Here is a 16,515-nt window from a genome sequence, read left to right as displayed (position 1 = left end):
CATTGGCGCGGTATGTTCAGTAGTTCCAAAACATCCGGTGATTTTGCAGAGAGACACATCAATTTACAGAAATACTCATAATAAACATTGCTAAAAAAAACTTTACAGAAAAAGCACACCATGCGATAATCTGAGGATGGCGATCAGACAAAAAAACAAGCCATACAGATACCCGCCATGTTGTGGAGTCAACAGAAGTCAGAAATAGCATTATAAATATTCACTTCACTTCATCAGAATGCACTCCCAGGAATCCCAGTTCCACAATAAATGTTTGTTTTGTTCGATAAAGTCCATCATTTATGTCCAAATACCTCCTTTTTGTTCGCGCGTTTAGTACACAAATCCAAACTCAGGAGGCGCAGGCAAGTCCAGGCGAAAGTTCAGACGAAAAGTCATATTACAGTTCGTAGAAACCTGTCAAACGAAGTATAGAATCAATCTTTAGGATGTTTTTATCATAAATCTTCAATAATGTTTCAACCGGAGAATTGCTTTGTCTGTAGAAATGCAATGGAATGCAGCTAACTCTCACGGGAGTGCGCGAGACTGAGCTCATGGCACTCTGCCAGACCCCTGTCTCAAACAGCTCTCATTCTCCCCTCCTTCACAGTAGAAGCATCCAACAAAGTTCTAAAGACTGTTGACATCTAGTGGAAGAAGTCTTAGGAAGTGCAATATGACCCCATAGACACTGTATATTCGATAGGCAATGACTTGGAAAAACTACAAACCTCAGATTTCCCACTTCCTGGTTGGATTTTTTTCTCAGGTTTTTGCCTGCCATATGAGTTCTGTTATACTCAGACATTATTCAAACAGTTTTAGAAACTTCAGAGTGTTTTCTATCCAAATCTACTAATTATATGCATATTATAGCTTTTGGACCTGAGTAGCAGGTAGTTTACTCTGGGCACCTTTTTATCCAAGCTACTCAATACTGCCCCCCAGTCCCAAAGAAGTTAACACTGGTCACCCACCCACCACCAGCACTGCTTAAGTTACAGTCGGGACTGACTTTCTGTCTAAAACCTCCTACACCACTCCTTAAGTTACTGTCAGGACTGACTGTTTCTGTCTCAAACCTCCTACACCACTCCTCTTTATGCCCTATTTTGGCCTGGTAGAGAAGACGCAGTGTAGATATTCTTCTAAGTCCCTAAAACCATCTGCTCTCTTTTACCAGGAGAAACAAAAACTACAAATCAAAGCCCAGTCTTCCAAAGGTAAGCCACCTTGTTAAGCCACCTTGTTAAGCCACCTTGTTAAGCCACCTTGTTAAGCCACCTTGTTAAGCCACCTTGGTAAGCCACCTTGTTAAGCCACCTTGTTAAGCCACCTTGTTAAGCCACCTTGTTAAGCCACCTTGTTAAGCCACCTTGTTATAAGCCACCTTGTGTTTAAACCACTAGTGATGGTACTAGTGCTGACTCATACTGGTTGTGTGTTCTTCTCTGTTACCGCAGCACTTGCTTGACGTCAAGTCCCTAAAGTATCTCAGCAACCTGACGCTGCACGACCGCATCACCAAGTCCCTCCTCCACCTCCACAAGAAGAAGAAACCACCCAGCATCAGCGCTCAGTTCCAGGTCAGTCAGTCCCCCTTAAGCACACATCTAGGATCAGTGTATCTTTCCCAAATCATGCCCTTAACTATTAGGGCAAGGGTGCCAAACTTAAATCCTGGCGGGCCATGAGGCTGCTGGTTTTTGTTATATCTTTTAAATTCTTGTCCAATTACGCCCATTAAGACCTAGACCACAAAGTGAGAGGAGTTCCTAACTAATCAGTGACCTTAATGGATCAATCAAGTACAAGGGAGGAGCGATGACCCGCTGGCCCTCGAGGACTGGAGTTTGACACCTGTGTATCAGGGGATAAAATACAAAACTGACCTCAGATCAGTGGTTAGGGTTGACGTCTCTCTGCTACACGTATCTGGGATGTGTATTGGAAGTGACCAGCTGAGTCCAGCTGACAGTATGGATGTTCTCTGGAACTCTGGGTGTTGTCCCATGAGCTGTCTCTTACAACCTCCTCCCTCTGCCTGTACGCCTGTCTGCCCGCCCAGTGTCGGGTCCCAGCCTGTGACGTCTTTTTAAAACCTCGTCTGTCTGTCTGTCCGCCCACTGTCAGGTCCCAGCCTGTGACGTCTTTTTCTTTTTATCATCCCACCCAAAAGACAACGATGACATCGTGTCTGGGTTGGGGGAAAAAGTACAATTTAATAGGCCATAAAAAGCATCTCTTGTCAAGAACATCCCCATGTCTCTGTCACTTTGGAAACTAGTGTGATCCCTGATGATGAATGTTCAGCTCAGTTGAGCAGATTTCACCATGTCAAAAATAATATAATAAAACCCATATTGCTATTTTATATTAAAAAGATTCTCTGGCACTTTTGTATACTTTTTAGCCAGTAGTTTGGAAAATAGTGCTCACGAGCCGAAAGTGTTCCCAGAAAATGGCGTACTACATGACATATGTGCTACACGTCATTGCTCTCGCCCTGCTGTGTGTTCATCATCTGCATCTTGCCTGCTGTCTCATATGACAAGGGGCTGATGCTCATTGGTTGAACTCAAATTGCTGGACTATGTTGGGGGAAAATGTAGGGGAAAATGGTGCAGCACACCTTCCAGAAAGAACAGTTACTTTCAAACTAGGTTTAAAAATGACTTTGTAGTCGCCAAAGTAAAGGTAAATACTTAAAAATGGAAGTCCCCAGCTTCTCTAAGACCAGCTGAGTAGGCTGATGAAACAGAAGGGGACGTTGTCAACTCATCTCAGTTATGATCGTCCCCTTTATCACAGCCATAATCATCTCTCCATCCCCTCCCACCATCTTGTCTTTCTTAACTCCTCTGTTGTGTCTTTTCTCATGCCTGGCTGTCTCTATTGCTCCTGGCTCACAGTGGGGGAGGAGGAGTCCCAAATTACTCCCTATTCCCTACATAGTGCACTAGTTTTGATCAGGACCTGGAGTAGGGGGGGGCATTTGGGACGCAGTATGAGAGTAAAGAGGCGTGACCACCCCCACAACAACAATCCCATATCCACTAGCCCTGGCCTGTACTCTAACCCTCTCTGGCTGGCAGGAAGCCTGGGCAGAAGGCTGCGAGTGGTGACATCACTTCCCACATCCTGTTGTGTGGCTGATTGCCTTCATCTTCTGAATGGAGTGGGGGGAAGTGCATTCCTGGCCACCAAAATAGCCACACACACACACACACACACATATATGTACATACATATAGGGCAAAAAGGTATTTAGTCAGCCACCAATATTGTGCAAGTTCTCCCACTTAAAAAGATGAGAGGCCTGTAATTTTCATCATAGGTACACTTCAACTATGACAGACAAAATAAGAGAAAACATTTCAGAAAATCACATTGTAGGATTTTAATGAATTTATTTGCAAATTATGGTGGAAAATAAGTATTTGGTTACCTACAAACAATCAAGATTCCTGGCTCTCACAGACTTGTAACTTCTTCTTTAAGAGGCTCCTCTGTCCTCCACTCGTTACCTGTATTAATGGCACCTGTTTGAACTTGTTATCAGTATAAAAGACACCTGTCCACAACCTCAAACAGTCACACTCCAAACTCCACTATGGCCAAGACTAAAGAGCTGTCAAAGGACACCAGAAACTAAATTGTAGACCTGCACCAGGCTGGGAAGACTGAATCTGCAATAGGTAAGCAGCTTGGTTTGAAGAAATCAACTGTGGGAGCAATTATTAGGAAATGGAAGACATACAAGACCACTGATAATTTCCCTCGATCTGGGGCTCCACGCAAGATCTCACCCCGTGGGGTTAAAATGATCACAAGAACGGTGAGCAAAAATCCCAGAACCACACGAGGGGACCTAGTGAATGACCTGCAGAGAGCTGGGACCAAAGTAACAAAGCCTACCATCAGTAACACACTACGCCGCCAGGGACTCAAATCCTGCAGTGCCAGACGTGTCCCCCTGCTTAAGCCAGTACATGTCCAGGCCCGTCTGAAGTTTGCTAGAGAGCATTTGGATGATCCAGAAGAAGATTGGGAGAATGTCATATGGTCAGATGAAACCAAAATAGAACTTTTTGGTAAAAACTCAACTCGTCGTGTTTGGAGGACAAAGAATGCTGAGTTGCATCCAAAGAACACCATACCTACTGTGAAGCATGAAACGTGGCTGGGTCTTTCAGCATGACAATGATCCCAAACACACCGCCCGGGCAACGAAGGAGTGGCTTCGTAAGAAGCATTCAGATGGACCTCACCCAGTCTTTTTCTTGTTGTCCGGCGCAAGAGAACCCAAGAGGACCCGTCTCTCTCCTCACCCCAACCCTCCATGCTACAGCAGCCAAGGACACACTAGCCTTTTATCCTAGACAGTCTTTTATTATGTGGTTAAAAAGGTTATAAAGATATGACAACAATTTATTCACACCAGACAAAACCACTTCTCCCTGCTATAAAACAAGCCACAGTACACCAACAAAACCACTCCTCCCTGCTATAAAACCAACAAAGCCAATGTGCCGTCCGTGTATTATTTCTGTCTGTTTATACGATGTTTAATATGTTTTTGGTGAAGTCAATGCCCTGGTATGTATTCACTAGGAACCAAACAGAAGCAAATGAAATAGGGAGGGGCCTACCTGAATTTGTCCAATAGAAATGTTTTCCGTTTGGAGTTATTAACAGGGTTTTTTTTTAAATAAACGTTTTGGACTAATGATGGCACCCCTGATCTGTCCTACCACAGGCCTCTCTCAATAAGCTGATGGAGACTCTGGGCCAATCAGAGCCCTACTTTGTCAAATGCATCCGTTCTAATGCAGAGAAGCTGCCCCTGCGCTTCAACGAGGGCCTGGTGCTCAGGCAGCTCCGCTACACGGGTATGCTGGAGACCGTGCGCATCCGCCAGTCAGGCTACAGCATCAAGTACACCTTCCAGGTAAGCAGTTTTATACAGATGCACAGACACGTACTCAAACTCACACACACACACACACAAACTAAAAAGAAACATCCTCTCACTGTCAATGAGTTTATTTCATCAAACTTAACATGTGTAAATATTTGTATGAACATAAGAAAATTCAACAACTGAGACATAAACTGAACAAGTTCCACAGACATGTGACTAACAGAAATTTAATAATGTGTCCCTGAACAAAGGGGGGTCAAAATCAAAAGTATTAGTCAGTATCTGGTGTGGCCACCAGCTGCATTAAGTACTGCAGTGCATCTCCTCATGGACTGCTCCAGATTTGACTGTTCTTGCTGTGAGATGTTACCCCACTCTTCCAAAAAGGCACCTGCAAGTTCCCGGACATTTCTGTGGGGAATGGCCCTCACCCTCAGATCCAACAGGTCCCAGACATGCTCAATGGGATTGAGATCCGGGCTCTTCGATGGCCATGGCAGAACACTGAAATTCCTGTCTTGCACAGAACGAGCAGTATGGCAGGTGGCATTATCATGCTGGAGGGTCATGTCAGGATGGGTACCACATGAGGGAGGAGGATGAGGAGGGGAGGAGGATGTCTTCCTCGCTGTAATGCGCAGCGTTGATTTCCTGCAATGACAACAAGCTCAGTCCGAAGATGCTGTGACACACTGCCCCAGACCATGACGGACCCTCCACCTCCAAATCAACCCCGCTCCAGAGTACAGTACATTAGTCAGTTAATCTGCCGGTCTTCTATCCTGGAAACACTCACATCGTAGACATTAGTCAGTTAATCTGCCGGTCTTCTCTCCAGGAAACACTCACATCGTAGACATTAGTCAGTTAATCTGCCGGTCTTCTATCCTGGAAACATGAAACAAAGAGTGCAAGTTTCAGTCACTCATTAGCGACAACGTTAACATTTTCCTTCTGTCCAAAGGTGGTGTGGACTCGAGCCCTGGTGCAATTTCCTCTATTCCTCAGTAACCTCCGAGTCATGTCCTCTGTTGCTCAGTAACCTCCGAGTCAAGTCCAACATCTGAGTCATTGTTTCCACTTCTTTCTGTGTTTCAGTTGGCTTGGTGATTGGGATCAGTTGTATGCTACTTATCGTGCTATTCATTGAGCAAACAATGGCGTCTGCTGTAAGAAATTACTTGCTTGCGATTTGAAGTGGTGGCCATATTGTCTCGAAGACTAAGTTTGATGTTTGTATGATAGTATTGTGGGACTATTAGGACAGTTGGGTACAGTAATGTCACAATAATGTTATAGATTGTCTAGTGTCTAGCTTGTTACTGTACTTTTAGCAAATCCTTCAGTTTTATAGTAGCATCACCTTTTATTTTTGTGTATTGCTTGTCCTGTAAGGAACCGTTGAGCTAGTGTTTACAGCTGTGGAAGCCAAACATTAGATCACCGGGAAAAACCACTGTGATGGAACGTTTGTAATACACAACCTTGACGGTGAAACGAGAAGAAATGCCCCGCCCGTACGCTCATTAACTTACTCACAACACAAGCTAGTTTTAGCCTCAGCCTGACATTGTCATTTATCTGAATTCCCCTGACAGATTAGAGCTGCGGTCCTCTGTGATGATGAAAAATATCTGGAGCGCGTGTCATCTTCTGAAGACTGTCCTGAGGTCATGGTGGAGAACAGGGCCTCTATAGTCTGTAATGAAACACTCGGCCCTGTGGGGGTAATTGTAAAAACACAGCATCTGTTTCCCAGTCAGTCAGCCACACCCCTACAGCTTTCACCGGTTTCCCAGACTGCCCTACTGTGTTGACATCAGATAACGGGCCTCCGTTTGGAGGAGTGGGAGAGTGAATCTTTTTTTTATGATGTTAGTTAGTCTCCCTGTAAATATCACCATGGACTATCCCTAAAACCACATGTGCCCCGAACTGGATCTTGTCCTCAGACTAGCTGGTGATGTCACTTAGAAATGAACAGCTCCAATCCTCAGGGGCTGCAGTGTTTTGTGCTCCCTGCGACAGATTCAGACCAATGGAGAGAAGGCCAGTCAAACAGCTGATCAGTACAGTGCCATAGAGAAGAGTCAACCAGTAGAGACCGTGGCCGTTGAGGACTGCCTCCTACATTTATAATAACTGTTTTTTGTGTGTGTTTCTCATTTTCCCTCTACTTGCCTGGCAGGATTTCATCCGCCACTTCCACGTGCTGCTACCCGAGGGCACCAGTGCCACCCAGGAAGGCATCGGACAGTATCTGGGCCAGGTGGACCTTGCTCCCGATGGATACCAAGTTGGCAAAACCATGGTACTATTCACCCTACTGCCTGTCACTATAGTATATTTAAACCATGGTACTATTCACCCAGCTGCCTGTCACTATAGTATATTTAAACCATGGTACTATTCACCCTACTGCCTGTCACTATAGTATATTTAAACCATGGTACTATTCACCCTACTGCCTGTCACTATAGTATATTTAAACCATGGTACTATTCACCCTGCTGCCTGTCACTATAGTATATTTAAACCATGGTACTATTCACCCTGCTGCCTGTCACTATAGTATATTTAAACCATGGTGGTTCTATTCACCCAGCTGCCTGTCACTATAGTATATTTAAACCATGGTACTATTCACCCTACTGCCTGTCACTATAGTATATTTAAACCATGGTACTATTCACCCTGCTGCCTGTCACTATAGTATATTTAAACCATGGTACTATTCACCCTGCTGCCTGTCACTATAGTAGATTTAAACCATGGTACTATTCACCCAGCTGCCTGTCACTATAGTATATTTAAACCATGGTACTATTCACCCAGCTGCCTGTCACTATAGTAGATTAAAACCATGGTACTATTCACCCAGCTGCCTGTCACTATAGTAGATTAAAACCATGGTACTATTCACCCAGCTGCCTGTCACTACAGTAGATTAAAACCATGGTACTATTCACCCAGCTGCCTGTCACTATAGTAGATTAAAACCATGGTACTATTCACCCAGCTGCCTGTCACTACAGTAGATTAAAACCATGGTACTATTCACCCAGCTGCCTGTCACTATAGTAGATTAAAACCATGGTTCTATTCACCCACTATAGTCACTATAGTAGATTAAAACCATGGTTCTATTCACCCAGCTGCCTGTCACTATAGTAGATTAAAACCATGGTTCTATTCACCCAGCTGCCTGTCACTACAGTAGATTAAAACCATGGTACTATTCACCCAGCTGCCTGTCACTATAGTAGATTTAAACCATGGTACTATTCACCCAGCTGCCTGTCACTATAGTAGATTAAAACCATGGTTCTATTCACCCACTATAGTCACTATAGTAGATTAAAACCATGGTTCTATTCACCCAGCTGCCTGTCACTATAGTAGATTAAAACCATGGTTCTATTCACCCACTATAGTCACTATAGTAGATTAAAACCATGGTTCTATTCACCCAGCTGCCTGTCACTATAGTAGATTAAAACCATGGTACTATTCACCCTACTGCCTGTCACTATAGTAGATTAAAACCATGGTACTATTCACCCTGCTGCCTGTCACTATAGTAGATTAAAACCATGGTACTATTCACCCAGCTGCCTGTCACTACAGTAGATTAAAACCATGGTACTATTCACCCAGCTGCCTGTCACTATAGTAGATTAAAACCATGGTGGTTCTATTCACCCAGCTGCCTGTCACTATAGTAGATTAAAACCATGGTACTATTCACCCTGCTGCCTGTCACTACAGTAGATTAAACCCATGGTACTATTCACCCAGCTGCCTGTCACTATAGTAGATTAAAACCATGGTACTATTCACCCAGCTGCCTGTCACTACAGTAGATTAAAACCATGGTACTATTCACCCAGCTGCCTGTCACTATAGTAGATTAAAACCATGGTTCTATTCACCCACTATAGTCACTATAGTAGATTAAAACCATGGTTCTATTCACCCAGCTGCCTGTCACTATAGTAGATTAAAACCATGGTTCTATTCACCCAGCTGCCTGTCACTACAGTAGATTAAAACCATGGTACTATTCACCCAGCTGCCTGTCACTATAGTAGATTTAAACCCTGGTACTATTCACCCAGCTGCCTGTCACTATAGTAGATTAAAACCATGGTTCTATTCACCCACTATAGTCACTATAGTAGATTAAAACCATGGTTCTATTCACCCAGCTGCCTGTCACTATAGTAGATTAAAACCATGGTTCTATTCACCCACTATAATCACTATAGTAGATTAAAACCATGGTTCTATTCACCCAGCTGCCTGTCACTACAGTAGATTTAAACCATGGTACTATTCACCAAGCTGCCTGTCACTACAGTAGATTAAAACAATGGTACTATTCACCCTGCTGCCTGTCACTATAGTAGATTAAAACCATGGTACTATTCACCCAGCTGCCTGTCACTACAGTAGATTAAAACAATGGTACTATTCACCCTGCTGCCTGTCACTACAGTAGATTAAAACCATGGTACTATTCACCGACTATAGTCACTATAGTAGATTAAAACCATGGTTCTATTCACCCAGCTGCCTGTCACTACAGTAGATTAAAACCATGGTACTATTCACCCAGCTGCCTGTCACTATAGTAGATTTAAACCATGGTACTATTCACCAAGCTGCCTGTCACTACAGTAGATTAAAACCATGGTACTATTCACCCAGCTGCCTGTCACTATAGTAGATTAAAACCATGATACTATTCACCCAGCTGCCTGTCACTATAGTAGATTAAAACCATGGTACTATTCACCCTGCTGCCTGTCACTATAGTAGATTTAAACCATGGTACTATTCACCCAGCTGCCTGTCACTATAGTATATTTAAACCATGGTACTATTCACCCAGCTGCCTGTCACTATAGTAGATTAAAACCATGGTACTATTCACCCAGCTGCCTGTCACTATAGTAGATTAAAACCATGGTACTATTCACCCTGCTGCCTGTCACTACAGTAGATTAAAACCATGGTACTATTCACCCAGCTGCCTGTCACTATAGTAGATTAAAACCATGGTACTATTCACCCAGCTGCCTGTCACTACAGTAGATTAAAACCATGGTACTATTCACCCAGCTGCCTGTCACTATAGTAGATTAAAACCATGGTACTATTCACCCAGCTGCCTGTCACTACAGTAGATTAAAACCATGGTACTATTCACCCAGCTGCCTGTCACTATAGTAGATTAAAACCATGGTTCTATTCACCCACTATAGTCACTATAGTAGATTAAAACCATGGTTCTATTCACCCAGCTGCCTGTCACTATAGTAGATTAAAACCATGGTTCTATTCACCCAGCTGCCTGTCACTACAGTAGATTAAAACCATGGTACTATTCACCCAGCTGCCTGTCACTATAGTAGATTTAAACCATGGTACTATTCACCCAGCTGCCTGTCACTATAGTAGATTAAAACCATGGTTCTATTCACCCACTATAGTCACTATAGTAGATTAAAACCATGGTTCTATTCACCCAGCTGCCTGTCACTATAGTAGATTAAAACCATGGTTCTATTCACCCACTATAGTCACTATAGTAGATTAAAACCATGGTTCTATTCACCCAGCTGCCTGTCACTATAGTAGATTAAAACCATGGTACTATTCACCCTACTGCCTGTCACTATAGTAGATTAAAACCATGGTACTATTCACCCTGCTGCCTGTCACTATAGTAGATTAAAACCATGGTACTATTCACCCAGCTGCCTGTCACTACAGTAGATTAAAACCATGGTACTATTCACCCAGCTGCCTGTCACTATAGTAGATTAAAACCATGGTGGTTCTATTCACCCAGCTGCCTGTCACTATAGTAGATTAAAACCATGGTACTATTCACCCTGCTGCCTGTCACTACAGTAGATTAAACCCATGGTACTATTCACCCAGCTGCCTGTCACTATAGTAGATTAAAACCATGGTACTATTCACCCAGCTGCCTGTCACTACAGTAGATTAAAACCATGGTACTATTCACCCAGCTGCCTGTCACTATAGTAGATTAAAACCATGGTTCTATTCACCCACTATAGTCACTATAGTAGATTAAAACCATGGTTCTATTCACCCAGCTGCCTGTCACTATAGTAGATTAAAACCATGGTTCTATTCACCCAGCTGCCTGTCACTACAGTAGATTAAAACCATGGTACTATTCACCCAGCTGCCTGTCACTATAGTAGATTTAAACCCTGGTACTATTCACCCAGCTGCCTGTCACTATAGTAGATTAAAACCATGGTTCTATTCACCCACTATAGTCACTATAGTAGATTAAAACCATGGTTCTATTCACCCAGCTGCCTGTCACTATAGTAGATTAAAACCATGGTTCTATTCACCCACTATAATCACTATAGTAGATTAAAACCATGGTTCTATTCACCCAGCTGCCTGTCACTACAGTAGATTTAAACCATGGTACTATTCACCAAGCTGCCTGTCACTACAGTAGATTAAAACAATGGTACTATTCACCCTGCTGCCTGTCACTATAGTAGATTAAAACCATGGTACTATTCACCCAGCTGCCTGTCACTACAGTAGATTAAAACAATGGTACTATTCACCCTGCTGCCTGTCACTACAGTAGATTAAAACCATGGTACTATTCACCGACTATAGTCACTATAGTAGATTAAAACCATGGTTCTATTCACCCAGCTGCCTGTCACTACAGTAGATTAAAACCATGGTACTATTCACCCAGCTGCCTGTCACTATAGTAGATTTAAACCATGGTACTATTCACCAAGCTGCCTGTCACTACAGTAGATTAAAACCATGGTACTATTCACCCAGCTGCCTGTCACTATAGTAGATTAAAACCATGGTTCTATTCACCCACTATAGTCACTATAGTAGATTAAAACCATGGTTCTATTCACCCAGCTGCCTGTCACTATAGTAGATTAAAACCATGGTTCTATTCACCCAGCTGCCTGTCACTACAGTAGATTAAAACCATGGTACTATTCACCCAGCTGCCTGTCACTATAGTAGATTTAAACCATGGTACTATTCACCCAGCTGCCTGTCACTATAGTAGATTAAAACCATGGTTCTATTCACCCACTATAGTCACTATAGTAGATTAAAACCATGGTTCTATTCACCCAGCTGCCTGTCACTATAGTAGATTAAAACCATGGTTCTATTCACCCACTATAGTCACTATAGTAGATTAAAACCATGGTTCTATTCACCCAGCTGCCTGTCACTATAGTAGATTAAAACCATGGTACTATTCACCCTACTGCCTGTCACTATAGTAGATTAAAACCATGGTACTATTCACCCTGCTGCCTGTCACTATAGTAGATTAAAACCATGGTACTATTCACCCAGCTGCCTGTCACTACAGTAGATTAAAACCATGGTACTATTCACCCAGCTGCCTGTCACTATAGTAGATTAAAACCATGGTGGTTCTATTCACCCAGCTGCCTGTCACTATAGTAGATTAAAACCATGGTACTATTCACCCTGCTGCCTGTCACTACAGTAGATTAAACCCATGGTACTATTCACCCAGCTGCCTGTCACTATAGTAGATTAAAACCATGGTACTATTCACCCAGCTGCCTGTCACTACAGTAGATTAAAACCATGGTACTATTCACCCAGCTGCCTGTCACTATAGTAGATTAAAACCATGGTTCTATTCACCCACTATAGTCACTATAGTAGATTAAAACCATGGTTCTATTCACCCAGCTGCCTGTCACTATAGTAGATTAAAACCATGGTTCTATTCACCCAGCTGCCTGTCACTACAGTAGATTAAAACCATGGTACTATTCACCCAGCTGCCTGTCACTATAGTAGATTTAAACCCTGGTACTATTCACCCAGCTGCCTGTCACTATAGTAGATTAAAACCATGGTTCTATTCACCCACTATAGTCACTATAGTAGATTAAAACCATGGTTCTATTCACCCAGCTGCCTGTCACTATAGTAGATTAAAACCATGGTTCTATTCACCCACTATAATCACTATAGTAGATTAAAACCATGGTTCTATTCACCCAGCTGCCTGTCACTACAGTAGATTTAAACCATGGTACTATTCACCAAGCTGCCTGTCACTACAGTAGATTAAAACAATGGTACTATTCACCCTGCTGCCTGTCACTATAGTAGATTAAAACCATGGTACTATTCACCCAGCTGCCTGTCACTACAGTAGATTAAAACAATGGTACTATTCACCCTGCTGCCTGTCACTACAGTAGATTAAAACCATGGTACTATTCACCGACTATAGTCACTATAGTAGATTAAAACCATGGTTCTATTCACCCAGCTGCCTGTCACTACAGTAGATTAAAACCATGGTACTATTCACCCAGCTGCCTGTCACTATAGTAGATTTAAACCATGGTACTATTCACCAAGCTGCCTGTCACTACAGTAGATTAAAACCATGGTACTATTCACCCAGCTGCCTGTCACTATAGTAGATTAAAACCATGATACTATTCACCCAGCTGCCTGTCACTATAGTAGATTAAAACCATGGTACTATTCACCCTGCTGCCTGTCACTATAGTAGATTAAAACCATGGTACTATTCACCCAGCTGCCTGTCACTATAGTAGATTAAAACCATGGTACTATTCACCCAGCTGCCTGTCACTACAGTAGATTAAAACCATGGTACTATTCACCCTACTGTCTGTCACTATAGTATATTAAAACCATGGTACTATTCACCCTACTGCCTGTCACTATAGTAGATTAAAACCATGGTACTATTCAACCTACTGCCTGTCACTATAGTAGATTAAAACCATGGTACTATTCACCCTGCTGCCTGTCACTACAGTAATTAAAACCATGGTACTATTCACCCTGCTGCCTGTCACTGCAGTAGATTTAAACCATGGTTCTGTTCACCCAGCTGCCTGTCACTACAGTATATTAAAACCATGGTACTATTCACCCTACTGCCTGTCACTATAGTAGATTTAAACCATGATACTATTCACCCAGCTGCCTGTCACTATAGTAGATTAAAACCATGGTACTATTCACCCTGCTGCCTGTCACTATAGTAGATTAAAACCATGGTACTATTCACCCTGCTGCCTGTCACTATAGTAGATTAAAACCATGGTACTATTCACCCAGCTGCCTGTCACTACAGTATATTAAAACCATGGTACTATTCACCCTACTGCCTGTCACTATAGTAGATTTAAACCATGATACTATTCACCCAGCTGCCTGTCACTATAGTAGATTAAAACCATGGTACTATTCACCCTGCTGCCTGTCACTATAGTAGATTAAAACCATGGTACTATTCACCCTGCTGCCTGTCACTATAGTAGATTTAAACCATGATACTATTCACCCAGCTGCCTGTCACTATAGTAGATTAAAACCATGGTGGTTCTATTCACCCTGCTGCCTGTCACTATAGTAGATTAAAACCATGGTACTATTCACCCAGCTGCCTGTCACTATAGTAGATTAAAACCATGGTACTATTCACCCTGCTGCCTGTCACTATAGTAGATTAAAACCATGGTACTATTCACGCTGTTGTCTGTCACTACAGTAGATTAAAACCTATGTGGTTCTATTCACCCAGCTGCCTGTCACTACAGTAGATTAAAACCATGGTACTATTCACCCTACTGCCTGTCACTATAGTAGATTTAAACCATGGTACTATTCACCCAGCTGCCTGTCACTATAGTAGATTAAAACCATGGTACTATTCACCCTGCTGCCTGTCACTACAGTAGATTAAAACCATGGTGGTTCTATTCACCCAGCTGCCTGTCACTATAGTAGATTAAAACCATGGTACTATTCACCCAGCTGCCTGTCACTATAGTAGATTAAAACCATGGTACTATTCACCCACTATAGTCACTATAGTAGATTAAAACCATGGTACTATTCACCTAGCTGCCTGTCACTACAGTAGATTAAAACCATGGTACTATTCACCCTACTGCCTGTCACTACAGTATATTAAAACCATGGTACTATTCACCCAGCTGCCTGTCACTATAGTAGATTAAAACCATGGTACTATTCACCCTACTGCCTGTCACTACAGTATATTAAAACCATGGTACTATTCACCCTGCTGCCTGTCACTATAGTAGATTAAAACCATGGTACTATTCACCCAGCTGCCTGTCACTACAGTATATTAAAACCATGGTACTATTCACCCTACTGCCTGTCACTATAGTAGATTTAAACCATGATACTATTCACCCAGCTGCCTGTCACTATAGTAGATTAAAACCATGGTACTATTCACCCTGCTGCCTGTCACTATAGTAGATTAAAACCATGGTACTATTCACCCAGCTGCCTGTCACTATAGTAGATTAAAACCATGGTACTATTCACCCACTATAGTCACTATAGTAGATTAAAACCATGGTACTATTCACCTAGCTGCCTGTCACTACAGTAGATTAAAACCATGGTACTATTCACCCTGCTGCCTGTCACTACAGTAGATTAAAACCATGGTGGTTCTATTCACCCAGCTGCCTGTCACTATAGTAGATTAAAACCATGGTACTATTCACCCTGCTGCCTGTCACTACAGTAGATTAAACCCATGGTACTATTCACCCAGCTGCCTGTCACTATAGTAGATTAAAACCATGGTGGTTCTATTCACCCAGCTGCCTGTCACTATAGTAGATTAAAACCATGGTACTATTCACCCAGCTGCCTGTCACTATAGTAGATTAAAACCATGGTACTATTCACCCTACTGCCTGTCACTATAGTAGATTAAAACCATGGTACTATTCACCCTGCTGCCTGTCACTATAGTAGATTAAAACCATGGTACTATTCACCCAGCTGCCTGTCACTACAGTAGATTAAAACCATGGTACTATTCACCCTACTGCCTGTCACTATAGTAGATTAAAACCATGGTACTATTCACCCTGCTGCCTGTCACTATAGTAGATTAAAACCATGGTACTATTCACCCAGCTGCCTGTCACTACAGTAGATTAAACCCATGGTACTATTCACCCAGCTGCCTGTCACTATAGTAGATTAAAACCATGGTGGTTCTATTCACCCAGCTGCCTGTCACTATAGTAGATTAAAACCATGGTACTATTCACCCTGCTGCCTGTCACTACAGTAGATTAAAACCATGGTGGTTCTATTCACCCAGCTGCCTGTCACTATAGTAGATTAAAACCATGGTACTATTCACCCAGCTGCCTGTCACTATAGTAGATTAAAACCATGGTACTATTCACCCACTATAGTCACTATAGTAGATTAAAACCATGGTACTATTCACCTAGCTGCCTGTCACTACAGTAGATTAAAACCATGGTACTATTCACCCAGCTGCCTGTCACTACAGTATATTAAAACCATGGTACTATTCACCCTACTGCCTGTCACTATAGTAGATTTAAACCATGATACTATTCACCCAGCTGCCTGTCACTATAGTAGATTAAAACCATGGTACTATTCACCCTGCTGCCTGTCACTATAGTAGATTAAAACCATGG

The 16,515-nt window shown here is 42.5% G+C and overlaps 1 protein-coding gene across 42 annotated transcripts in view; it reads left to right on the top strand.

The window, feature by feature from the left end:
• The window catches only part of myo9aa (myosin IXAa), a 196,192-nt gene that overhangs the window by 139,120 nt on the left and 40,557 nt on the right, over positions 1-16,515 (top strand). For all 42 annotated transcript variants that reach the window (XM_090223020.1, XM_090223008.1, XM_090223004.1 and 39 more), the window contains 4 exons: positions 1,187-1,226; positions 1,467-1,589; positions 4,763-4,954; positions 7,116-7,238. In XM_090223020.1, coding sequence (XP_090079146.1) covers positions 1,187-1,226; positions 1,467-1,589; positions 4,763-4,954; positions 7,116-7,238 — 478 coding nt within the window. The remainder of the gene's footprint in view (positions 1-1,186; positions 1,227-1,466; positions 1,590-4,762; positions 4,955-7,115; positions 7,239-16,515) is intronic.

Source organism: Oncorhynchus mykiss, chromosome 26 (genome assembly GCF_057628025.1).
Source record: "Oncorhynchus mykiss isolate SJ-2025 chromosome 26, ASM5762802v1, whole genome shotgun sequence".
NCBI lineage: Eukaryota > Metazoa > Chordata > Actinopteri > Salmoniformes > Salmonidae > Oncorhynchus > Oncorhynchus mykiss.
Note: the sequence above shows the minus strand (reverse complement) of the source record. Positions and strands in the feature narration are given on the sequence as shown.